Source organism: Acanthochromis polyacanthus, chromosome 10 (genome assembly GCF_021347895.1).
Source record: "Acanthochromis polyacanthus isolate Apoly-LR-REF ecotype Palm Island chromosome 10, KAUST_Apoly_ChrSc, whole genome shotgun sequence".
NCBI classification, from domain to species: domain Eukaryota; kingdom Metazoa; phylum Chordata; class Actinopteri; family Pomacentridae; genus Acanthochromis; species Acanthochromis polyacanthus.
This window is the reverse complement of record NC_067122.1, coordinates 16,904,373-16,930,548: the sequence shown is the minus strand read 5'-3', so window position 1 is coordinate 16,930,548 and position 26,176 is coordinate 16,904,373. Positions and strand designations below refer to the sequence as shown.

The 26,176-nt window shown below is 39.5% G+C and overlaps 2 protein-coding genes across 3 annotated transcripts; one reads left to right on the top strand and one right to left on the bottom strand.

Annotated features, from left to right (window-relative positions):
- The first annotated feature begins 4,051 nt into the window (after positions 1 to 4,051).
- LOC110957311 (phospholipase A and acyltransferase 3-like) lies at positions 4,052 to 8,964 on the top strand. Its single transcript, XM_022203267.2, has 5 exons — positions 4,052 to 4,185; positions 5,376 to 5,423; positions 5,655 to 5,763; positions 5,980 to 6,248; positions 8,205 to 8,964. Exons 2-5 carry the CDS (start codon positions 5,409 to 5,411, stop codon positions 8,325 to 8,327), a joined length of 516 nt encoding a protein of 171 aa, XP_022058959.1. The 5' UTR covers positions 4,052 to 4,185; positions 5,376 to 5,408; the 3' UTR covers positions 8,328 to 8,964.
- A 1,726-nt stretch (positions 8,965 to 10,690) lies between these two features.
- scyl1 (SCY1-like, kinase-like 1) lies at positions 10,691 to 22,545 on the bottom strand. Of its 2 annotated transcripts, none has more exons than XM_051954944.1 (18): positions 22,333 to 22,545; positions 20,797 to 20,941; positions 20,090 to 20,208; positions 19,741 to 19,967; positions 19,571 to 19,661; positions 19,067 to 19,222; positions 18,581 to 18,739; positions 18,231 to 18,338; positions 17,662 to 17,775; positions 17,392 to 17,547; positions 17,110 to 17,298; positions 16,581 to 16,656; positions 14,647 to 14,844; positions 14,338 to 14,486; positions 14,159 to 14,248; positions 13,627 to 13,947; positions 12,490 to 12,568; positions 10,691 to 12,191 (listed from the first exon to the last, which is right to left on the bottom strand). In XM_051954944.1, the coding sequence occupies exons 1-18, from the start codon at positions 22,438 to 22,440 to the stop codon at positions 12,067 to 12,069; spliced, it is 2,610 nt and encodes an 869-aa protein (XP_051810904.1). In that variant the 5' UTR covers positions 22,441 to 22,545; the 3' UTR covers positions 10,691 to 12,066. The 2 variants fall into 2 exon arrangements, with proteins under 2 accessions (XP_051810904.1, XP_051810906.1); XM_051954946.1 differs by having other exon boundaries at positions 14,174 to 14,248.
- Positions 22,546 to 26,176: the final 3,631 nt, after the last annotated feature.

Genomic DNA, 26,176 nt, shown 5'->3' with positions numbered 1-26,176 from the left:
ACCCGGCGCACACTGTTGACGTCACTGGCGACATCTAGTGGTTACCACGGACACTTCATTATTATTATTATTATTATTATTATTATTATTATTATTATTATTATTATTATTATTATTATTATTATTATTATCACTGCTCCCAACTGACCGCACACACACATAATGACAGTTAGCCAACTGTCATGTGCCATAAATCCAAGTGCAATTCATTCATGTAAATGTTCGTAAATTTGAGTTCTTAGTAACTTTGTGCTCTTCTTTTCCTATTTATATTGTGTATATAGTGTGTATCTCACCTTTATAATTTATAGTCGTGGTTTCCTCATTTTCTTACTGTCGCTATGCTGCTGTGATGTTGCAAATTTCCCCTTGTGGGACTAATAAAGGATTTTCTATTCTATTCCAATACTTTTATTAGGGGTTTATGAAGTGCTTTGAGTGACAAAAATAACTCGAGAGGACACCAGATGACAAATGCGCACCACAGTATGTAAGCACATTTAAAGGAGCAGCAGTAGAGACATAAAATTAGCATTAGAGATTTTCCCAACTACTCTAATATTAAGATTAGATTCCGCTACTTAACATTAATTTCACTGCACAGAGTACAACTACAAAAATGGTGAAATGCAATTTCAAGAAGAAGAGCAAAGGAAACGGTAAAAGTGCAATACAATGTAAAATTTATGAGTGGATTAGCTTTAAAGGCCGTATAAATGTGTTATGATGTACACAGTGTAAACAGTGCATGTGAATATGCAAGATATGTGAATACCTAAGATGTATTAGTAATAAATGTAATATAAGAAGCATGAAACACTATCAAAAGTATGTAGAGTATGAACTCAGTGGTATGAACACGCCAAGTATATACATAGAATAAGTCATATCTAATGTAAATGTGCTCGATAAATAACAATATGCACGTTAATAAATGTACAAATAAAGAACAAAGATGAATGACAGTATGAAGACTACAAATAGCTTTGTATATACACAGTATTAACAGTGAGGTGTGTAGTCTGCACAGATTGAGGTAAGAGTGAGAGTAAGATTTTGACCCTACAGTGTTATTTTATGCATATTTTGCTCATAACATCATACAGTATTATATCTTCTACAAATGTACTTAACTAAATTAAAAAGTGAAGTTTAAGTCTCCACTGAAAGACTGTCCAGAAGCTTTCAGAAGTTCAGAAATGATTAACCATTGCTTTTAAGTCCACAGATAAACTTTTCATGGGGTAATATATAATTAAAAATCTCTTTTCACCGTGTGGCAGAAAGCAGTTTTACTTTGATTTAGTTCAGTAGAATACATTTCCAAGTCTACACTACTGAAAAAGTTTAAGATTACCTTGCTCTCTGTGTCATTTTAGACACAAAGGTGATTAAATGTGTTCATCCTATATTGGTTGAAAGGAGATGAATGTAGTCTGTGCAGAGGTTCGTACTGGGATTCTCTTGCAGTCTTGAAGTTCTATTGTAGTTCTGGAATCCACATCTAGCTGAAGATTTCCTGATACATAACAAACTGCTTGGATGCTGGTTTATTTTGATCATAAGATGATCCAAGTAAAACTTTTTTTTTTTAATGATTTTCTGGTTAATCTCTAGGCTTCTCCTCTTTCCTCAGCTTCAGTTTAGGGTGCATAACGCTTTACGTCTCTCCTGCTTAGACCCTCACCAACATTCCTACACCCAAACTCCCCCATACCCCTCAAAACCAAACTGAACTCACACAAACCAAACCGAATTGAACTGAAATGATAACTTCTTGAATTGACAATATTTGGAAGTTATGTTCTTAATTATTTAGGGAGCTTAAATTGTTATTATTTTTTTAATCAGACAACTGAAATAGAATGATTTTTTCAGTTTCTGATTGTAAGTTGGGATTTTGTTTAATAATCTTTTGCCTGCGAGATATTTTTGTGGTTAATTATGATTTGCTACTTAGAACCTCATTTAAATAATGAAACTGAACTGAAGGTTCTCTTCTGTGGTTTGTAAGAAGTTAAACTAGCTCAGCTTGTCTTCTAATTATTAGTAGTTTAAAGTAGCACAAAGTGACAGACAGAGAAATAAAGAACCTTTATTCCCCTTTCTGGTGCCCAACTTAATTGAATATTTTGGATATTATCTCTTCGCTGCAAATAATTCCCTCCTAGAATGTGTCAGATGAAGCTTGACTGACCCCCACCAAACATTTACTTCTGGAACATCGGCAACAACAATCTGCAGAGTAATTCACTAGAGAACACAATGGTCATGCATTGAAACCTTCAAAACTAATATGACATCGTTAATCCTGGATTATTTCAATGGTTGGTCACCCAAATAACAATCTACATGTGATTACAGTCATGTAAAATAAGAAAAAAGACAAATTCTTCAAAACACAGTTTGAAAACCTCTGGTAGTACCCTGCATTCACTGTGATATTAATGTGGAACATTGGTTGAGCTCAGTAATAAAGTGTGACAGCCTGAACTTGAAGTGTATCACGTTTTATAATCATTTTACTCTAAAATAACTTAAAACTGTGCAAATTTCAGGTCTCAAAAAGACTCACACACTGTTTAACTTGCAAAAACACTTTTATTTATGAGTTTGCAGACTTAGACCAACAGAGGAATGGTTTGGTAAAGAGAAGTGAAGTCAGTTTAAATTTGGAATGACATACAGCACGGAGACATGGATTACAAAAGCATCATTCCATTATATAGCAAGTTTCGTTTACATACACTCCTTATTCGCCTATGTACATAAATAGGTTGGTCTGTCAATTGTCAGGTTAAAATCTAAACACTGGGCTAAGCACCTAGTCTGTCAAGATCCTACCAACATCCCTGCAACTGGCTAAAGACACGTAGCCTAATACAACAATCATAGAATGAACCTCACTTTTCTGAATGTCAGATAACTAAGTTTAGGTGTGGTTGAAACTGTTCTGAAGGCTGAGGTGTGGTTTAATTCTGTATTATTGTCCTAACAGGAGTGTCTGTTTGCCCGCTCTATTTATATCAATGAGAGTATGTGAAAGAGACTTTATCTTTACACCATTAACTTTCATTTTAATAGAATTATTATAGCTTATAATTGCTGTTAATAATAATTAAATCATTATACATAATTTTTGTTGCTTTAAATGATAATGTTAATGGTAAGAAATACAATGCAGTTTTTTGTGTGTTGTACAGAAACAATAAAAAATAAAACTAACAGTGATATGCAGTATAATGCAATTATTATGCAATATTATTAGCATTATTGTAAACATTAACTATGCTGCTAATAATGATAAGCAGTATATTGCAATTTTTATAAATTTTTATAATGTTGTTGTAAATAATAATGATAATAATAATAATAGTAATAATAATAACAAGCAATAGAATGTACTGTACTTATCATCAATGATGTAAAAAAATTAAGAATCTTGATAACAATAATAAGCAGTATAAGGTAACTATTATACATTATTATTGTAAATATTAATACTACTACTACTACTACTAAAATAATAATAATAATGATGATTATGTTAAACAGTATAATGTAATTATTAGATAGATAGATAGATAGATAGATAGATAGATAGATAGATAGATAGATAGATAGATAGATACTTTATTAATCCCGAGGAAAATTTAAGTATGCAGTATTATCATATTATATTATTATTATATTATTATGCAGTAATATTATTGTTGTAGACAATAATATTACTGCGTAAAAATGACACTATGCTGCTTGTACTTTTGCAATTATTATATTTTCTATGATGTTGTTGTAAACAATAGCAATAATAATAATAATAATTACAAGCAGTAGGATGAAATTATCATAATACATCATACATTATTATTGTAAATGCTGTTACTACTACTACTGTTATTGTTATTATTATATTACTACTACTACTACTAATAATAATAATAAGAAGAAGAAGAATGTTATACATCATTGCCGTTGTTATAAATAATAAATGAATAGAATTTTTTTTTAAAAACGAAAAGAAACGTAACCAATTGATTGCTGATGCTTTTATTGTGAAGCTCGGCGGCGCCGGTTAAAAGCAGCAACAATCAGCTGATCTCTCACTTACGGTTTTTTCTTTCGTACTTTGGTCTTTGCCGGCTTCTCCTCTTATAAAACGACGTGTGGAAGTCATTGTCAAAGGTAGGAAATAAAATCACATAAACCGTCTGTATTAAGATGGGGTGGGGAGGCGGCTGAGGACTGTTTCATTGACGCCGCAGAGTTTAACGACTGATGTTAGAAACGGCGTCGCGTCGAGACGTCTGATGTAAACACAGAACAGCTCGAGCTAACAGCAGCTAGCTTACTGGGGCTACTTTGATGGATTTCGGATTTAGCGTTTTGTTTTTGTTTGTTTTTTTGTTAAAGCTGTAACCGAAAAGGACACTAAATTGCTATTTAACTGGCAGGTTTCAGTGTATTATTCAGCTATTTTAACCTTAAGTGCGCCACATAACTACACTTCCCTCAGCTTTTTGAGTACAGCATCAGTCTAGCTTTAAATCCTGCCTTCATGAAAGCTTCAGAGGTGTTCATCGGCATTTCAGTGGATGTGATTCAGTTTGCGGTGCTGTTGAACTGCACTGCATTGTACTGAAAAGTGTTATATTATGTCCATCATCCTGTTTATATTTGATTTTGATTTGATTTATTTAATTTTCACACACAAAGTTAAACAAACAATTGGCATTTCTTACATTAAAAGTGTGAAGGAGGGTTGCCAAAAAACCCTCAAGGGGTTTGAAAGAAGACAACCTCCAAAAAAAAAAAAAAAACCTTCTCAGAAACACACACAGTTTTTGCTGCAGTACAATTCAGCAGCAACACAAACTGCTTTTTCCAGAAAAGCCTTTCAAGTTGAAATACAGGTATAACTTAGACAGATGGAGGGATCTCTTTTAAAAGATGCAATTTGCACTGTCTGATAGTCTGATATATCAGTGCTTAAAGCTACATTAAAGTAACACCTGTGTATTATGCACTACAGTTCAATGACACCTTAAACCACCTCTTTCAAAAATTACCTTCAAGGTGAATTAAGCTGTCTATTAAACAATTTAGAGGAAACATTATTTATTGTAGGTCTGTTGTATTAGTTTCTGATGAATGCACCTACAGTATTAAATCAACACTATATAAACATGAGCTTTAAATATGGACAATATGTAATCACACTACATGCATAGAATATTAACAAAAAAAATGCAATGCATTTTTAAAATGGTGTGTTTTAGTAGATTAGTACAGCTTAAATTAACAAATCGATCAGGAGCAAACATTAACTCTGTGTCTCATGTTGTGCACTAAGCTGTGATTATTTGTTTCCACAGGTTTGGAGGTTTGCAGACCAAAGAAACACTGACATGGCTCCAACACTGGTTAGAAAAATTACCACTAAGTGATTGTTTTTTCTCTGGCCTGTTTGTTATTATGCGCTAGAAAATATTTAGTTTAATGTGTATATATCATTTCATTTTATTTGCGTAGATTTTAGTGTAGAAGTCTTGTCTCAACCCAGATCAGTCTGGTCGGGTTAAATGTGCTGCAGCTGGTTGTGAAACGCAGTCTGTTGTGAAATCAAACATTGTTCTTCTGTCTTGTGATCCAAGTATGATGAGAAACCAGAGCCTGGGGACTTGATTGAAATCTTCCGTGGCTCTTATCAGCACTGGGCTGTTTATGTCGGCGACGGCTTCGTTGTTCACTTGGCACCACCCTGTAAGTGCCCCCACACTACTGACTGCACTTCTGCCCCGAAGCCTCACCAGTCTGGAACAAAAAGCAGATTATGTGATCGTGACATTTAGTCTCCAAGACCAGAATATAAGCTAAGATCATCTGTTCAGTTAGAATGATTCACAGATCACTCAAAGACGAATTATTACAATATTCATTTACAACTGATCCTCTTTCTGTCGTATGTTTTGGCTTTAGCTGAGGTCGCGGGTGCAGGTGCCAGCAGTATGATGTCTGTCCTGGCTGAGAAGGCCCTCGTGAAGAAAGAGGAACTGTGGGATGTGGTGGGAACACACAAGTGGATAATCAACAACGGCTTGGACAACAAGTACACTCCCCGTCCTGCTCGTACTATTGTGAGGGAGGCCTGTGCGCTGGTGGGCAGTGAGCTGAATTACTGCGTCTTCAGGGGAAACTGTGAACACTTTGTTAATGAACTGCGCTACGGAAAGGCCGAGTCCCGGCAGGTAGGTCAAACACTGACAGTCAATGTTAGCCTGTCACGTCTTTTGGGGCTGGGCGGAAAAACAAAAAGAGGGGCCTGATTTAGACAGGATGTAGATTGTGGTGACTGGTTTGTAGAAGATGAAGAAGCCTTTATTTTTCATGAATCCATTTTTACAGCATTGTGAAATGTTGTTTTTGTATGCCCCAGTTGGGGTCAGAGCGCAGGGTCGGCCATGGTGCAGCACCTCTGGAACAGGGAGGGTTAAGGGCCTTGCTTAAGGGCCCAACAATGGCAGCGTTGGGATTTGATCCTCTTACCTTCTTCTGATCAGTAGCCCAGAGATTTAACTATTATGTTACCACTGCATAAGTGTGTGATTAGTTTAGCTTCTTTACACAACAAACCTTCAAGATTCAAGAGTTTTCATTTGTCACATACTTTTACAGTGTGGGCAGTGAAATGCAAAGTGACTATTGTCAAGACTGTACAATAATAGTAAGACATTATGAATGAACATTTCTTTAAAAAAAATCTTTAGAAATTTTGAAAGAAGTCACAATGTCATAAATAAGAAGGAAGTAGAGATTTCAGAGATGTCAATACTATACTTAATGTTGTTTGATGGCAAAACCTGTGGAATATAAAATGAGTAAATAAATTGGACAATAGTATTTAAAATGATAGTTTTTCATTAAAGAAAGACAAGAAAATGAATATCAAACATGCACAAGAAAAATCTTCTTTGCTAAGAACAGATATGGTTCATAATAACTCAAGTAGTGTGGCTCACATCCAAAAGCTTTCATAGTAATTTGAAGTTTGAGAGGGAGGAAGATGGTGTTTCAACATGATATATAATTGTACATGTTTTGTTTCATGTGTGGATTACCATAAAAAAAACATATCATTAGATGACAGCAGATTCCTCTGATACACACACTTAAATATACACATTAAATGTAAATAAACAATACTAATGAATATAGTTAAAAACACTTTATCTCCACAGGGATCTTTGACAGAGTAGCAAACATGAATCTGACTTCAGCTTTCTGCAATAGAAGTATGCTGCAAAAGAGGCAAAGCAGGAGCAAATATCACATCATCATCACACCACTATTATGAATGCAACACTAAACCCATCCTCTGATGACCTGAAGCCAATATTTAACTGTGTTTTTAGATATCAGGTTATGGATGGCAGAGAAGTTTTTACAGCTCAGTTAGAACAAAAAGTCTTAGTCTTCAGTATGAAAAATCAGAGAGATAAACTCATTGTGAAACTGAAAGCACAGACATGGTTCCACAAGTGGAAAAACAAGTCATCCATCACTCAGATCTCACATTGGAAACATTCCTAGAGTGCAACATTTTCTCTCATTCCAATGCAGACTCTACTGCTTTTATTACCTGCATTATTGGGATGTTCTCATATCTCCCCCAAGAAAGAAATTAGCTCAACTACACTCAACAAAAATATAAACGCAACACTTTTGTTTTTGCTTCCATTTTTTATGAGATGAACTCAAAGATCTAAAACGTTTTCCACATACACAATATCACCATTTCTCTCAAAAATAGACCACAAATCTGTCTAAATCTGTGATAGTGAGCACTTCTCCTTTTCTGAGATAATCCATTCCACCTCACAGGTGTGCCATATCAAGATGCTGATTAGACACCATGATTAGGTCACAGGTGTGCCTTAGACTGCCCACAATAAAAGGCCACTCTGAAATTTAAGAAATGTTAGAAATAGAAACCTAGAATTGAATCATATATATACTCAGGAAACAGACACAGTTAAGCTATAATGTCACAACAGACTACAATAGTGGCCTCTTTTGTCTACCCATTACGTTAGTGGTGCACCGACAATAATCTAAAAATGCTCTAAAACATGAGACATGTCTATTTGTGGTTATTTTGAATGACATCCCTGCTCACCAACTAAAAGCTGTTTGTTGCCCTGCAGGTGCGTAAGGCGGGAGAAGTGGTCGTGGGCGTCGGCCTCGCTGCAGCTGTGGGTCTGGGTGTCGTGGCTCTGGCAGGCGCTCTGTTTGGAGGCAGCAAAAAAGAGAACAAGAACACTCAGTGATGCTCTCGGTCACACCTCTGTGGTCACATGTATAGGGGCTTGATTAACAGATCACCAGCAAAGCCTAACTGGTGCTTATCGTAATCCGTCACAGATAACACTGCCCGGTTTACCTAAAAGTTAACGCTATTTATCAGATTGATTTCTGTCGTATATACTCAACTTCTCCTTCTAATTTCTTTGGTTTGAAGAACAGTGCAAGGCTGGCTGGTTTGGGATCAAAGCTCTTTTTTCAGTCTTCACTATTTTATGCTCCAAGCACAATTTTATCTAATAGTGTTTTTTAAGTGCCAAATGAAGCATGCCTAAATGTTTTCATATGGAATTCTGATGATTTCTGTAGATATATTTTTGGAATATAAAGGATGTGCAGGGGGGTCTTTTCAGTGTAACTTTACATATGAAAGAATCATTTTAAGATGGTCACTCACAGTTTCCTATAATGAAATATTAGTTACTTGAATTTAATATAATGGGATCTGAGGTTAAAATTAGCTAATGAGCTAATAATTACCTATGCCTAAATAAGCTAATTTATTTAATGAATTGTTCCTACATCAGACAGAAAGGTCATGTTATAACATTGCTCTGAGGTATTTGTAACAATTTTCAATAAAGATTAATCTGTCTGAATCTTGATGGTAGTTTTGCTTTTTAACAATCCAACAATATATATTTTTAAAACAGTTTACTTGCCAGTTTACTGAGTATTTCTGTTGAACTACATGGTGACAAGAATACACTAATAAAACTTTCACACCATATTATGATCATTTTGTTGATTTTACAGTAGATCAAAATTCCTCGGCCCATAAGACAACATCTAAGACACAAAGAGCATTATGTCTTCATGACATAATAAATGAGTTTATGTACTGCTGCTATATCTGATGGTCACACGATGGCAGCACAGGAGACGTTGAAATTACAGTTTCCTTCAGACCTGATTTATCCCGAACAGCAGAATTTTGATTGTATATCTTCAATAATAGGTCTACATTAGTTGGTGATTAAGTAGAGGTTTTTTTCTAATAATGTAATTGAGACTCCAGCTTGTTTACTTTAGCTGCTAACTGGAGCACAGTTGCCTCTAAATTTTAGAAATGTTGAGGCCTGTCTAGATCCCCCATACACTTACTACTGTCATATATCTGTACAATGATATTTTTGTGTAGATAATTCTCCATTGATCAAACCCTGATTTCATTCAGGAATGTACAGGATATGTTTATGAACTGCTTTCACAGAGAGGACATCTTGTGGACATTTTGTACTTGGCAACTGCATGTATTTTCCTTCTGATTTTGCAAAGTACACTGGGTTGGTTCCTCAAAGATAAACTGACTATACTATATTAGGGCATCTCAAAAATAAAACAAAAGCAAAATACAGCTGACCTGAAGGTTCCTATCAAAGCTGCCCAATTCTACACCACCCTGTTGAAGTAAAAGCCCAAATCAAGTATTGAGTGTGTAAATGAACATAGATTTCAGAGCTTGGAAATTTCAGAATTAGAAATCCTTTTAATCTTTGGAAATGTTTTAGCATTTTGCGATACTGGATTTATGATTTTCATGACCTAAAAGCCATATTAATCCAAATTTTCAAAAAGACTCAAAATATTTCACACATATATGGAGGTTTGTGTAAGACGATCATGCTATAGTCAGACTTCTAATTTTATCTGTGGCACCAAGTTGTTTGGCTCTTTAACAAAACTGATTCGCTCTTTTATAGTGAAGGCGTTTTTCACAGTTACAAAGATAATTTAGGGGAGATTTCAGCAGAGTTTAAACTACAAAAGTAGAGAAATAAACAGATTTGTAAACCAACTGCACCAATCTCCGGCAAGTTCTCTTTTCACAATAGTATCAGTAAAAAAAAACAAACAACGGTTTTTCTTTAGGTGGTGCCTCTTGCCAGCAGGTTCTACTGAGTGTTACCATGGAAACACAGCTCTGACTTAACCTGGACAGCTCACTTTTTACTCTTCAAATAAATGTAGAGTTTGTTATATCTGTTAATCTGTCTAACTTTCTAATCTAAGAGCAAATGTAGTGCTGGTGTAACACTACAGAGCAGTTTATAATGTCCTTGTGAAACCGCTCAGGGTATCTGGTTAGTTGTTACCTAGCAACACCAAGAGCAGACATTTTGAGACTGGGTACTGAATTATTTAAAGGAAAAGAAAAGTGAGATCAAAATAGGTTACACAAGTAAGTAAAAAGTGATATTTTTGAATATGATTGAATGGGAGGCTAAGATTCCCTGGCTTTGTTTGCGTTGCAGAGCTGCACTCATTAAATCTTTTAACACATGCTTATTTATAAGTAAGAAGACGGCAGTGAAGTGTGAAGAAGAAATCCACATATTTGTTTTTTTATTTCAGAAAAGCTCACATGCTACATGATTTGGACTCTCTGTAATACAATGCATCCAGCCTGGTTCAGACTAATGCAGCATAGTTCCTTCCATGACCCGACCCGACAGCCCAACACCAGACAGCAGCTCCAGAGGTGATGGCTGCTTGTGATTGTGTCAGCTGGCTCGTCTAGAAAGCTTTTTGCAAACCTAGCAGCGCCACATCCAGCACAGACAGGCAATATGGGGTCAAAACACAGAATCTGATGCTTTCAGACAGTTCAGGTCCACTTTTAAGATTTTCCTCTTGGAATTTGCAGTTGGGGTGTGATTTCACAAAGCTGACCTGCAATTAAAAAAAGGCACAAATAAAAGAGTACAAGAAGCTTCTCCTTCAGCCATACCACAAACTGACTGCAATGATTAATGGCTATATGTTAACTCACTCACATGATCCTAAAGGGCTTTAATGAGCTCTGCAGGATGATCCAGACACAAACACATGAGAAGACCTTCCAGAGACTTCAACATAAAACTGCTTTGATTTCCTAAACCCTCCACCAGAGTCATCAACAGGAGATACAGAAATGTCATGTAAACTGAATCCCATCGTCAAATTTAACTTCTCTCTGTGGCCCAGCTGCTGTAAAATATGTCTGAAGTGCATGTTTCTCGTTTATCGATGTGACACCAGTCAAATGTGCAACCTGTCAGGCCATTTCAATAAAATACAGTGTTGTATGTGCAAAGTCAACATATTTGGAATTTCTTGCCACGAAGCCTTTTGTTAGGCCACAAAAACACACAGATGCATGCATGGACTGATTTTACATCTTAAATCTGCAAGTGACAGCTGAACTAAAACATTCCTATCCACTGTGAGTTTGTGCAGACAGTATGTACTGAAAAACATTCAGCATAACAATACGTTTGATTCAGAACTTCTAATATATAGATTTCTCCCTTTTAAAATAAAAAAAAGTGTCATTTCTTTTAAGACAAGATGCACCAGTTATATACATTTACTTTACAACGATAACTTTATGTGTTATGAATAAAAAAGCAACAACAAAAACTGGGGCATTTCGTTAAATCACTCAGGCCTCTGCTGCTCTGTGGTGCTTCATGTCTCTCTGAATTTTCTCCCGACTGTCAGTTCTTTAATGAAAAAAGAGAAAATCCCAAACCCAAGAGTCATCTACTGACCAACAGTAACATTTTCCATCAATCAGCCACAGAGCTTCCTCCAAAACAGAGACTCTTCAGATTTCTTCGCTGCTTTCCTTCCTGGTCCTTTACTCGGGGAATGTCAAACCTCCATCCACCGCTATGATCAGTCACAGTGGTCCATATTCCTCCCTCTGCAGCTCCACCCTCATCAGTCCAGCTTGCGCGCACCCAGTTTGAGAGGACCTTTAGCAGCTTTACGCTCAGCCCGTTTTGCTTCCAGCTCTTTCCGTCTCTCCTCGCGTTTCTTTTTGGACAGCTCTGCCTTGCTGAGGCCTGGGCGAGAACAAACAGGTGGTTCAGTGATTGAGTATTACACTTTTATACATTTATGGGCCTCAGAACAGACACGTGAAAAAACAGTTGAAGTTAAACAATATCATATTGTGTCCATCTAACATTATGTCAGTGTGGATTAAGAAGTTTAAAAAAAAAAAGATTTTGATGCAAAGAAATGAAAACAAAGTGATGTATAATGTCCTGAAATCACAGAAGAACACACACAGAATGTTGGATTTGTTGCCATGCATGCTGAACAAATGAAGAATTTAGTTTCTGATGCAGCAGGACTTACTCTGGCTTCCATCTACTGACTCCCAGCTCTCCTCTGTGCCCCAGTCTCCTGTTGCCTCTGCACCCCAGCCATCTCCAGCCTGTCAGGGAGAAAATGCAAAGCAAACATCACTGACCAGGCGTCTGTTCTTCAAAATTGGCTTGGAAAATTTAGGCCAGTGAGCTGATATTAAGTTAGCATAATCTTGTTTAACTCTATAAAGCTAATTTGGTTCATAAAAAGCAGTTTGAGAATGGATTTCACCATTCAGGCTGATCATGTGAATGTAGCTACATGAAGTCTTTGTGTTCAGAGGCAGAAGACACTGAATTGTTTTATGGATTCCACCATTGTTCATTTTTGCTGCACTGCAGTCCACAATGTGTCCACTGTTGAACAGTCAGACATTACAGGGGTTAGACTACAAGTGATTTCGGTGTATGAATGGTGTAGTTCTGTCCAATGGACATGTTAAGCCTGTTATCTTTTTCCTGATATTTCACCAAAATCACATTATTTTACATGTCTAATTTAAAAGCCTTTAAAGAAATACACTATTTATTCTAACAACATTCTATAAAAAAATAATTCTTTGCTCCGTGATGACATTTTATCTGTGAGACACTGCACCAAAGATGTTTAATTCTCTCTACTTCTAGCCATGGTTATGCTGTTTACATACAAATAAAGAACCTACAGTGAGGAAAAATGTGACTTTAGGACATAAAATGCACAGATGCTTGAAGTTCAGAGGGTTAATCATACACCTGCTTTGAAATTGACAGTTTAAATTACATCTCATTGAAAAAACAGCTGCAATTTCGAGCAAAACAACATTTAGTGGACAAATGATAAAGGGCCTTTTAAATATCAAAATAAAAGCCATATGTTCAGATTCAATTTAAATTGAAAAATTCATAAGAAACACCAGTAGAATGCTAATCTATATCCCCCCTCCTTTATGCCTCAATTTTGTGAATGCGATAACCTGATGTTTAAGGATGCCACATGCTTATCTTATAACAGAAAAGTGTTTTTCTGTGACGCATTTCATCACTTTTAAGATTCCTGATGTTCTGTTTGTTTTAAATCTCATCAACGTGAACTGAACCCATCTATCTCTGGCTCCTCCGTATTTTTGCCTCCTTGCTCTCTCACCGTGGTGGCAGCAGTGCTGGCTGTGTTTCTCTGGGACACGCTGGCGAACAGATCATTCTGACCGCTCCCCTTCGCTGTGTTGCTGCTGTCCCAGTTGTATTCGCTGGCTAATCGCACGCCCTCGGGCAGGGGGAGTGTGTTACTGGCCGAGGTTGTGTCCGTCTCCTCCTCCCCCCAGTCATTGCCCCAGCCTTCCTCGCCTGCAGAGCTCTGACCCTGGCCTTCCTTGTCGTTGGACCAGCTGTCATCAGCATCCCAGCCTGAGCTGCTCCAATCAGAGCTCTGTGCCTTCATCGCCATGGAGATGGACGACTGACCAACCTACGTACATATTGAAGGTAAAAAACTGAAATTAGGACAGGCTGCTTTTTTCATTTGCTTTTAATGCTTTAGATGAGTCTTAGTATATGAGGACAATATTAAGCTAAGCCAATAGAGTTTTACCATTATTACTCAAGTAATATCAATTAAGTTAGTAGCAATGGCACAAGAGACGGCATTGTATAATGTATACATAACAAAAGGATCATACTCCTCTGTCACTGGCCTTCTTTTTAGATGATGCCATTCCTGACCAGTCAGTGTTCCAGTCATCGGTCTCAGTTTGAGCTTTCTCTGGTTCCTTTCAGGGAGAGAGGCAAGAGTTCATGAGATCTAAAACTACAATTAAGTAAAAACATAATCTCACATTTATGTAAATGACAATTGTACCTCCAAACTTCCCCAGTCCTCCTCATCATCCCAGCGGTCTCCTGTTGGCTCATCATCATTGTCTGTTACTTCAAGAGTCTGTGATTGGTTGGCACGACTAGAGGCAGCATGGTGAGGCAGAGAGGCTTGTGGAGCTTTATCTTCAGATCCTGAAATTGAAGAAAATAAGAGATAAAGTTTCAGATAGCTCATCTAGAACTTTCCCAGGGCTTCGTTTAATAAAAATGAATACAAATTTCAGACCAAAATAAGGATACACTACATGAAAACAGCATTTCGTACATGTCTCCTTAAACATGATAACCCTACCAGGTGCAGGTGCTCCATCAGTGGCACTAGTGGGGCTGGTGGTGTTGGCCGGTCCGCTGCCCTCAGCTGCTGCACCTCCCTCTGTCCCTGGAGCGTTGCGGATCAGCTTAGAAGTAAGTGAGGACATGCCAGTCACAGCCCAGCCGGCCCAACTCGAAGAGGCACCTGCAGGCTGACCGCACGACCCTACATCCTTTTCTGCAGAACAGACAGAAAAGTGTTGTTTTAGTTCTGGGTTTTCAGAAATATAACCAAAAGAAATGTGTCCATTTGTTACAATACAAAGATCCGATTCAATTGTAGAACTACTTGTTTCTTTTCCTTAGAAATTCTAAACATTATGGAAACGAACATATAACATGGCATCTCACTGCTACATGTTTCTCACTGAGTTAGAGCCAATTCATATTTTCTGCAGCTCTGTTCATACTACAATCAGGCCACACCAGTCTGGGCAGGTGGCCACATTACCCCTCATGTCAGTGAAAAACGCATGGGACAATTTTTACAGGATATAGTCGCTACTTCATGGTGTCAGTGAATAGTCCTGGGGTGTGCTGAGCACAGTGGATGGACAACCCACAGGATTTCTGGTGAATGTAGAACTTCCCATTACAACTGGGCTCTGTTCTTGACAAGTATGCACAAATTAAAGCACCTCCAAATTCCTGTAGTGACCATTTTTCAATTCAATTTTATTTATATAGCGCCAATTACAGGTCAAACTGTCTCACTATGCTTTACAGAACCCATATGCCTGAACCCCCAGAGCAAGCCATAAGGCAACAGTGGCAAGAAAAAAAACTCCCTTTAAACAGGAAGAAACCTTGAGCATAACTCTGCTACTGAAGAATTCTACAGTTGTGAATGTCAGAAAATCTCCTCCTACATTCTCTGCTCATATCAAGCACCGCATATGCAGAAAGCCTGAATTAGCCTTAAAGCTGCTGTCCGGAGTTTCCGTTTGTTTTCAATTTATGTATCATTTTTTAACAAAGCTTAAATGTGTTAGTCTAGTTCGATACTATAATATAAAGTTAGTATAACGCGATATGAAAATTTATTCCTGAGCTCCGCCTTCCTCTCAAGTTCGAGCTTCAGCTTTGTCATGCTGTCAATCAACGGTTACGCGCACAGCAAGCAAGCCCATGCAGAGGTGGGCGAGCTACGCACGACGCAACCGCGCGCACATTTGTTTTGCTTGTGGAGGAGAGAGCATCAGGGCTCAGCAACTTCCAGAAAAGTTACCAATCCCACGGCTTGTCAGGCCAAGAGACTGCAGGACGTTTTTTGGCTCGGGGTGCTCGCGTCGCTCCCCGACCACGGCCTCCATAGCCCGGCTGACAGCTTCGTTTAGATGCCGTGGTCGGGGTGCTCGCCTCGCTCCCCCACCACGGCCTCCATAGCCCGCCTGACGGCTTCGTTTAGATGCCCGACCTCTGGAGGAAGATGTTGGGGCGTCTGGGACATACTCTTCTTCAGAGGAGTCATGCAATTCTGAACTCTAGATAGAAATAAATAAACAATGTAACACATATACACGCGTAAATGCACTAAGTTTGATAAACAACGTCATCGAGAGGGATACACGAGTGTAATCACATATTGAAACTTTACTCGTTCGTCCTAGCAGATTCATGTTATTTTGGTATTAGGACAAGTTAGACTCAATACAGCATTGTAACGTAATTCCTTTATTATTTACTAAATGTACTAAATGTAGAAGAGGGGAAAACAGCAAAACAGGCGAGATGCTGCAGCACTCCGGGCACTCCTCTCATGTACTGCGCGCGTGCACAAATAAAGGGGCGAAATCAGAGGGAGGGTGGGACCAACAGTGTTTTGGGAGACGCTGCGATTCAAACTCCGGACAGCAGCTTTAAGGTATGAATGTAGAGAAGAGATAAAGCAGCTCAGTGCAGTTTGCTACACACCTAACTCAGTCAGCTTGGTTGGGTCTTCTGACACAGTCTCCAGCTTGGAAAGGAAACTCTTGATGGCTTTGAATGTCTGAGAAACAGGAAAAGGCAAAAGAGTACATCCTGATCAGAACAGCAACTTCAAGTGACTCCAAAATGTGACAACACTTCTACAAACAGCCAGGGTCTCAAGTCAATGACGGCCTACTTCCTTTGTTACGACAGGAATCTTTTGGTTTTCCCGCCACCCTTTGTACTCTGAAACTCAACAGGTAAGGTGGCAGCTGTGTCTCATAACGTTCACAACTTATGTTACAGCAAGAAAGCAGTCACATAGTTGGGATTATATGACCTACTGCTATGCTGTTACATGTTATCCCCCACTGGTAATTACCCATCATACCACCTTTAATCTGTCTGTCTTCGTTGCCTTTACAAAGAATGACCACAATGACTGTCTCTTCTTGCCTCCAACAATGACTTGGCAGTTCGGAGTAAAGTTCAGATGAAACGCCATATAGTCAAATCTCCAGTCGTCACGTACCTGGTCCCTGACGCTCTTATCAGGGTCAACAGTGATAGCACAGAGGGTGGGCAGGATTCGGGCGGCAATCTCAGTTAAGCTGTAGTAGTTGTGTGTAGCGGCAAAGCCCAGCACACCAGCAGAGCGTGAGGCGGGAAAGGGGTCTTTTGTGGCTCGTGAGAAGGCAGAAATCAGAACACGCTGTCGAGTCTGTGAAGAGAGGGAAGATCAAATTATTTACTGATATTAGTTGTCAGAGGTTTTTACATTAATGTGGTACACAGTGATGTGGGTGTGTTTTACCCCAGCGTTGAGGTAGGAGGCAATTTTTCCCAGGCAGACGGTGGTGTTGCACCGGATTGGGCCTTGTTCGTCTCTGGCCTGCAGCCGGGCAAAGTGACGCATCAGTTCCTGGTTCAGGTTGGTCTCATTCAGCTTGGGAGCCAGCAGCAACATAGACTGGAGGGAGAAAGGAGAGCAGATGATTGTTTTAGGTCTACAGCAAGCTGACGACAGCCAGTACGCAAGCCATTTATAATAACATCCTCTGATGCGTGGTTGTGCGCAAACTACCTTCACAGTCTGCTCTCTGATGGCAGGGTTGGTGTCTGTGAAGCCGTGAACAACGTGAGGGAAAATCTGGGAATTGACTGCTGCCTCATTCAGATACTGAATGAACTGCTCCATCTGAGAAAGAGACATATGGCAAAGGAGGAAAAAACATCATGATCAAAATAGCATCATACAAGTAAATAAATGTTTATATCTTTTACTGCAGACTTAAGAATAGTTGTCAGGGATATTAACAAAGATTATCTATTTTGTTTTACTCCACTTTTAGGATAAAACTGCCTATACAGCAGGTGCTTGGACATTTTAAAAATCATTCTGAAAGAATCAGTGTATAACATTCATAGAACTGAAAGCGCAATGTCTGGGACGTTCGGTAAATGAATGGCAATACTTTAAAAGACCTGAAACACAACATAAAGTACACGTTTAGGCATATCTGTGCCATCTGTTCTCCAGATCTCATTCTTTGTATTGCAAAATTTTGCTTCCAGGTGTTTTCTGAAGTCCAGCATGTGAGGGAAAGGCTATCTCCAAAAGGACAGATGAAATACAACTGAAATAACACAGACCTGCTGCAGAAGTCGTATCCTCATGGCTCGATCTGTGGAGGAAAACATCTTCACGATGACAGGGATGATCTTCTGTTGGTATTCTTCTGCTGACAGGAATTTTCCCACCTTGAAAGATAGACAGCAACGAGATCAGAACATGGGCAAAAATGTAACTTCCAATGACACCTACAATAAAATACACACCAAGACGTTTACACCAGTATGACTCTGCCTTACTTTCAACTTGTTTGGAGAAGATTTGAAGGATGTTCACACATGAAATTTATCAGATCGACCTGTTGACCCTCTCAGCACGTTCTCTGATATTTCATATGATCTGAGAGTTTCCCACTGAGGTAAGAATTTACCTTGAAAAGCGGTGTGAGGACAACAGCGCCTGCATTGCCAAACTCAAAGGCAGTGAGCAGTTGAGGGAGGACCTTATGTTTGCAGAAGTCTTCAGGGAAAGAGTCCAGATGGTCACTCAGATCCTGGAAGAATTGCTGCTTCTCTGCTGGCTCCTTGATCTAAAAGGGGAGTTTTATGGGGGATATATAAACTTCTATGGTAATTATGTCATCTGTTGTACGTTATATTCATTTATTCTAATGTAACATTAAGACTCGATTTTCAGCAAAGTGCAAATTGAATAAATGTTAGAGTTGAAGTACAGCACCGCTTCCCTTGCTGTGTGACAGCAAGAGCTGCTTAACCATGTGAAACCAAATTCACCCAGAGAGTTGTACAATATATTTTTAAAGGTCTATCTTGTTACTTTGTACTTTAAGTTGTGACATCATTAGTGGGGTGTCATTGTAGAACTACTACAAACAAGACTGTCTAAGTCTGCGAACCTGGATCTCTTCCAGGAAAAGGTTGCTCTCCACAAAGCTGTTACTGAGGAATCCCCCAGTGGCTCTACAGTTCTGGAGAAAGCGGGCTGGGTTTGGTCGAGCCCGGGGGTTGGCTCCAACCAGTTCACAGTAATGAGGGACCAGAGCCTTGGGAATCTGTGGGCACCCAAAGGACAAAGGAGACAACAACTCTGAATAACACTTTTATAATATAATCAAAGATTCCTTTAAGCTGTAATAAACTCACAAACAAACTACAGATCAAAGTCTTCCCTTTCAGGAATTTGGCAAGAACATATGCATCATTTGGCTTTGCTCGTTCTTCCCAACTTCAATTTGACTATGCTTCTTCGTACGTAATGCAATGGAAATTTATAACAGTGTAACATAAAATTTCGCATTTCGAGTATTCCTCACTTTAAGTAAATGCTGAACTCTAAACATGGCACAGCATCACAGATAATGGTTTGATAATTACTCAATGGAACTGTCTAAGAGACGTACCTTTCCTAAGGAACGGAGGGAAGAAGTGCGAGGTAGTGGCCCATTAAACACTTCCCAAATCAAACAGCCTAGTCGCCACACCTCCCCTGCCCTGTAACAATAATACATGCAGTTCAATGCAAAGGCTTCTACAGAAAACTGGACAGCGTTTTCAAACATCCCTCTCTCACCATTTCTCTCCACTACTACTGGGCATCTCTGGTGGGTCATATTTCTCCATGTCTGGGTAAACAGTCTTAGGGGCAGGGAGTGGGACCCCACTGGGGTCACCCTGTTCAGGAGCCACATGATCGAGGGCCCCTAGCTTCCACTCCCCAGCTCGATCCACAAATACAGCCCACACGCCGAAGTTGTTATGAAGCAGGTGACAGTCGTTGACAAGAAAACTCAGAGCTTTCTGTAGGAAGAGGCAAACGGCATGAATAAAGACAAGGAGAAAGTGCTCACAGAGGATTACTGACAGAAATGGTTCACCAGGCACCCTTTAAAATATCAGACGGTGCAGTGTCTTGTCCTTACCACTATCTGGTGCAGCCCCCAGGAGACCTCCAGTTCTCCAGCACCACCCTTCTCTGCTTGGGCCTTAAGGTGGACTGCCAGGGGTGTCACCTGCTCGGTGACCAAGTACAGGCTCTTGTCTGTCTGTAACAGACACGAGTAAGACAAACAATTTTAATAAATAAAAAATAATAATTGAGACTGTACAGTTCAGAACTAAAAAATGATTAAACACAGTGCATTTTTACGCAACAAAATAGACTTTTGATACTTAACTTCAGTTCATTTTTATTTATAAAACATATAAACATTTTTTCAGCACTATAGATTTCTGTTAAAATCTAAAACTGATTTACTACTCAGACCTAGTCAACTATAACAAGTAAAACACAATGCAGCCTCACACACACGAGCATTTTAAAGACTAAACGGTAGGAATCATTCTCATTCAAGGAGCTGAAGGACTTTGTAATAAAACAGCAACAAACACAAAATTGGAGGACAGTTAATGCATCAGGTTTTGCTGGCAATCTACAACAGCCCATTCACACTCACCTCAATCTGAGCATGAACATGCAGAGAAAAGCAAATGGTGGAGATGAGCCAGAGCTAATTATATGATGGTTACAACAATTCGATTGCACCATTTCCCTAAACAAGTTCAACAACATCTTTTAAATATCAAGGACAATAGCACTGTGGGGACCAAATGTATTCACATAAAACACTTGCCTCCAATCCATCCACGTAGGCCAGGATGTTAGGGTGACGCAGCGTCTTCATACGCTTGAAGGCAGCCTTGGCTAGCTGGGTCTGCTGCTCTGTTCCCTGAGCCACCTCATACACAAACACAGACACCGGCTCTCCATTGGTCTGAAAATACAGAATGGGGCGAACTGAATCACTCACATCCAATCAAATCAATTTAAGTGTATTTGTATAGCCCCTTTTAAAACAACCTGACATGACCACAGTGCTGCAGGTGGTATCAGACAGTGAACAACAAAAACATTTGCAAAATAAAGAAAAGCAATTCTGTATTTAACAGAGAGCCAGTTAAGGATGCTAGTGCAGGTGTATTGCTTTCCATATATTTATATACATATGTATTGGTTAAGAGTCTTACAGCAGCGGCAGATGAGACCAATGACTGGTCACTACAAGTTACAGTAACTTAGTCTTGAGGAAATAAATGCAGTGGTCATAGTCTTCTTGTCATTTATACAGAGGATGGATTTCAGTTTGGCAATGTTCCCCAGTTCTAAGCAGCATCCTTTTCCTGAGGACTTAATCTGTTTGACAAATTAAAGTGCTGAGTAAAAGGTGACGCTAAGATCTCTGTAATGGGCATTAAGGTTTGACGTCTGTGGCTGGTAATGGTTGTTCTTTTGTTTATGGAGGGATCAAAAACCATCGCTTCTATCTCATTGTCTTTAACTAATGATAGTTTTTGAATATCCAGCACTTCACCCTCTGGAGGCAGTTCAGGATGAATGTCACAAAGGCAGTCATCTGGGGTCACAGAGACATTATGTTTGAGCAAGATAGAGTCTAAGGGCAGCACGGAAATAAAACAAAATAGCTCTTTGAGGTACTTCACAAGTGATGGAGACAGAAAAGGAGAAGCAACTTTTAATCTTATCTGAAAAGAATCTGTCTGCTAAGTAGGAGGCAAACTACTGTAGCAGCGCAAACCTGTTCCTTTGGACATAACTAATTGTCATGCATTTTTAAAATCTTAATGCACATTTATCTGGAAACTAAAGATTACTACATTAGAATTAACATGACTCAGGACGATGAAAGCAGGGAGTTGGTGCTAAGCTGTCATCTGATCCTGCGGTCAATATGATGACACTCAGCTTCTCTCTGGTAATAATGGAGGCAGGGGGCTTTGTTTGGTGCTGTCAGCAATGAGGAACGAAATCTTTATTAACACGATAAAGCATCAGCTTGGTAACGTGTCAAGTAAGAGTTGTTAACTCGGCGAAAACAAGGTGACGTGGCGAGAAATACGTGGAGTAAACACAAAGCCTGAGCTCACTCCATCAGCGAAAACTGCCGACACACAGACAGGGTGAAAAATATATTTCCACTGACACTGACACACCAGAAAGGCAGTAAAACACCTGTCACGTAACCCAAATGCTAAATTTAAGAAGGGAATAAACTCGTTAGCCCGTCGGCTAAGACACAGGCCTCCATAACCCAACGAGCTAACGCTAACCGTTAGCGCAGCATCTGCAGCCGTCCGCCGCTTTTACCTTTCGCTTCCCCCGATGAAGAGTCCATATTCCAGACGTCTCCTGGCTGTCTGGGAGGATTTCATAAGCGAAGTCTTTGACAGGATCCCTGGCAAAAAAGGACCACATCTCCCCTCACCTCCACACCTCATTAAACACACACACACACGCACCCAGCGACAGCAGAACTACACAGACTGCTGGAAGAAGCTAGCTATCAAGTAGCACGGATGTAAAATGGATCCGCGGGAACTTTGTTTCTGCATATTGGTTCCACGACCGTTGAGCTCAAAATAAGAAATAATAAAAAAAAACAAAAACGAGATCTCAGTTAAGATCAAATTTAATCTCGATAAAATCCTCTTAGTTTCTACGTAAAGCCACAGTTGTATCCAAACCTCTCTTGGTGATTACAACATGAGAAAGCCTCATCGTTCCTTGACATAACTGTTATTTGCAGCAACAAACAGGTGAATTTATTATCCACCTCCTCGAAGTTCAAGTCAATATCAGACAACAATGGCAGGTCACTGAGCAATGGTTGGATTACCAACAGGCCCCAAAGGCATCCTAGAGTGACAATGGTTAATGCTGATTTGATATATTTAAAATTTCCTTTGGACTGAGCACTTGTAGCAAATGACTTTAGGACAGGGTCTGCATCATCATCATCAGTCCAGTGCAGTAGTCCAATAGCAAAAGTGTAATTCCAAGTTTGTCACAAATTATTTTTTAAAAGTCCTTCCAGTCAATAATTAAAACCCACAATAACTCACCTTTGTGTATCAGAATTCCATATTTAGAAGTTGTCATAAAATAACCCCCCTCTGTCTAAAATTGGTTCAGATGTAACTCTGCATCATTGCTTCCATTTTCCCTCTCTATTCACTGCAGCTTGGCACACCAGCTCACTTGTGACTTTGCTTTAAAAACTGGAAAATTGCTCTACGCTACACAATGGCGCAGTTATAATATTCTGACTCTGAAGAAGAACTATGACAAAAAAAGTCCTATCTGACAAGATACCATGGGAGTCTGCATCCCAGTTTTTGAAACATGGTTGTTGGCTGCTTATTTCATGGATGATGTGTCTTCTAAGCTATAAAAAGCACCATCCAGACATGTTAACAAGGTAAAATAAAAAGTAAATTCTCACCAAAGAGGGTCTTAGTGAGAAGGAACTTATTTGATACATTCCCAAAAACACGTGTCATTTAGGAAAGATATTTGTGCTCTTTAGTGGGCGTTTCCACTTTGCTGTGTGCAGATCATACGGGTCTAATGAATAAGGAAAAGATGTTTTATCAGTAGGGAATTTCACATGTGCAGGATTTATAATGAAGAAATGTTGTCAAAAGTTATGTCATCAACTCATGTCGTCTGGCAAACAACCCAAAATGTCAGCTGTATGTATGAGGATATAGAGGTAACTTCCATTTACCTCCACATTTCCCCACTAATTAGTTCTTAAGTATATTATTCAGGACTATTTTCTAGCATCTTTCCTATACTCAGATAGAGTAGTGGGGATTGATGGGAAATGTAGATGGGATGGAAGGTGATACGGAGATCTATGAAAATTTGGAGCGCAACACCACCACTAAACAAGAAAAATACATTAATCTTCCATCCTAATAGCTTTTATTAACACAATTATCATACCAGTGATCAAAGAGTGAATTCTTTGGGTATGGACTGACTAAATAATAGGCAACCTCAGCTCAAAGCTCCAGTAGAAATAACCTGTTTTGAAATTCAGCTCTTGCGTTATAGACATACCTGCATACTTAAGTGGGAGTGTTGCGTTTTTCAACATCTGTTTCCTTTCTATAACACAGTGGTCCACAATAACTTTTACCGTTATCTTCCTGTCTCTATGTAGTTCTTCATAACAGACAGCAAACTGCAGCTCTCTATAGTTTCCATACCATACTATGATGTGACAGATCTCTTAGGGCGATGTCCATCTATCACAGGACTACATAGAGACAAACAATCACACTCACACCTACGGACAATTTAGAATCACCAATTACACTCTGCATATTTTTGTACTGGGAGAACATGCAAACTGCATGCAGAAAGATCTCCGGCGCAGATCTTCTAGGTGTAAGGCAACAGTGCTGACCATTGAGCTACTGTGCAGCCCTAATATATATATATTTTAATTAGCTTTCAGTCTATTTGGGTAATATAACATGTAAATAGACTGGTGTGCTTTACTGTTTTGCTAAATTTTGTTTCTATAAAGTACACTGTTCAAAAAAATTAAAGGAACACTTTGAAAACACATCATATTTCAATGCGGGGAAAAAACAAACTGAATATTTACATTGATATGGACTGGATAATGTGTTAGGAATGAAAAGATGCCACATTGTTTGATGGAAATGAAAATTATCAACCCACAAGAGGGCTAAATTCAAGACACCCCAAAATCAAAGTGAAAAACTGATGTGGCAGGCTAGTCCATCTTTCTGAAATTCCTTTGCAGCAACTCAAAACGGTATTCAGTAGTTTGTATGGCCTCCATGTGCTTGTATGCATGTCTGATGATGCCGGGACAAGCTCTGAATGAGACGACAGATGGTGTCCTGAGGTATCTCCACCCAGAACTGGACTAGGGCATCGCTGAGCTCCTGGACAGTCTGAGGAGCAACCTGATGGTGTCAGATGGAACAAAGCATAATGTTCCAAAGGTGTTCTTTTGAATTCAGGTCAGGTGAGCGTGGGGGCCAGCTAATGGGGATACTGGTCAACTCGTGCGTATGCAAACTTGTGTGTATTGAGTGAATGTAAAATCAGTGTTTTATTATTTACTTATGGTGATCAAATATGGATTTATAAACCACTGGCAGTTGCTGAATTGTCGTCCCTAACCCTAACCCTAACCCTAACCCTTGCATACGCACAAGTTTGCATACGCACGAGTGGACCAGGTACCGCTAATGGCATCAGTTCCTTCATCCTTCAGGAACTGCATGAATTCTCTTACCACATAAGACTGGCCATTGTCCTGCACCAGAAGGAATCCAGGACCACTGCACCAACGTAGGGTCTAAAAATGGGTCCAAGGAGTTCATCCTGTTACCTAATGGCAGTCAGAATGCCATTGTCCAGCCTGTAGAGGTCTGTGCGTCCCTCCATGGATATGCCTCCCCACATCATCACTGACCCACCACCAAACCGGTCATGCTGAACAATGTTACAGGCACTATACCGTTCTCCACAGCTTCTCCAGACCCTTTCATGTCTGTCACATGCGCTCAGGGTGAACCTGCTCTCATCTGTGAAAAGCACAGGGCACCAGTGGTGGACCTGCCAATTCCTGTGTTCTGTGGCAAATGTCAACTGAGCTCCACAGTGCCAATCAGCGAGCACAGGGCCCACTAGAGGACGCTGGGCCCTCAGACCACTCTCATTACATCTCTTTCTGATTGTTTGGTCAGAGACATTCACACCAGTGGTCTGCTGGAGGTCATTTTGTAGAGCTATTGCAGTGCTCATCCTGTTTCTCCTTGCACAAAGGAGCAGATACCTGTCCTGCTGATGGCTTGAGGACCTTCTACGGTCCCATCCAGCTCTCTTAGACTAACTGCCTGTCTCCTGGAATCTCCTCCATGCTGTTGAGAATGTGCTGGGAGACACAGCAAACCTTTTGGCAATGGCACGCATTGATGTGCCATCCTGGAGGAGTTGGACTGTCTGTGGAACCTCTGTAGGGTCCAGGTGTCGCCTCATGCTACCAGAAGTGACTCTGACCCTAGCCAAATGCAAAAGTAGTGAAAAACTGTCAGAAAACATTCGGAAGGGAAAAAAAATGTCAGTGGCCTTCACCTGTAAACTCATTCTTGTTTTGGGGGTT

What these genes read in the sequence shown, in the direction of transcription:
- LOC110957311 (XM_022203267.2), top strand. An exon ending in TGTTCACTTGGCACCACCCT is followed by an intron (nt 5,764 to 5,979) that starts GTAAGTGCCCCC and finishes TTTTGGCTTTAG; the next exon opens with CTGAGGTCGCGGGTGCAGGT. An exon ending in GAAAGGCCGAGTCCCGGCAG is followed by an intron (nt 6,249 to 8,204) that starts GTAGGTCAAACA and finishes GTTGCCCTGCAG; the next exon opens with GTGCGTAAGGCGGGAGAAGT.
- scyl1 (XM_051954944.1), bottom strand. Translation starts at nt 22,440, where the DNA reads ATGTGGTCCTTTTTTGCCAGGGATCCTGTCAAAGACTTCGCTTATGAA. An exon ending in CGTGGATGGATTGGAGGCAA is followed by an intron (nt 20,209 to 20,796) that starts GTGTTTTATGTG and finishes TGTTACAGACAG; the next exon opens with ACAAGAGCCTGTACTTGGTC. An exon ending in TCAGAGAGCAGACTGTGAAG is followed by an intron (nt 17,548 to 17,661) that starts GTAGTTTGCGCA and finishes TTCTCCCTCCAG; the next exon opens with TCTATGTTGCTGCTGGCTCC.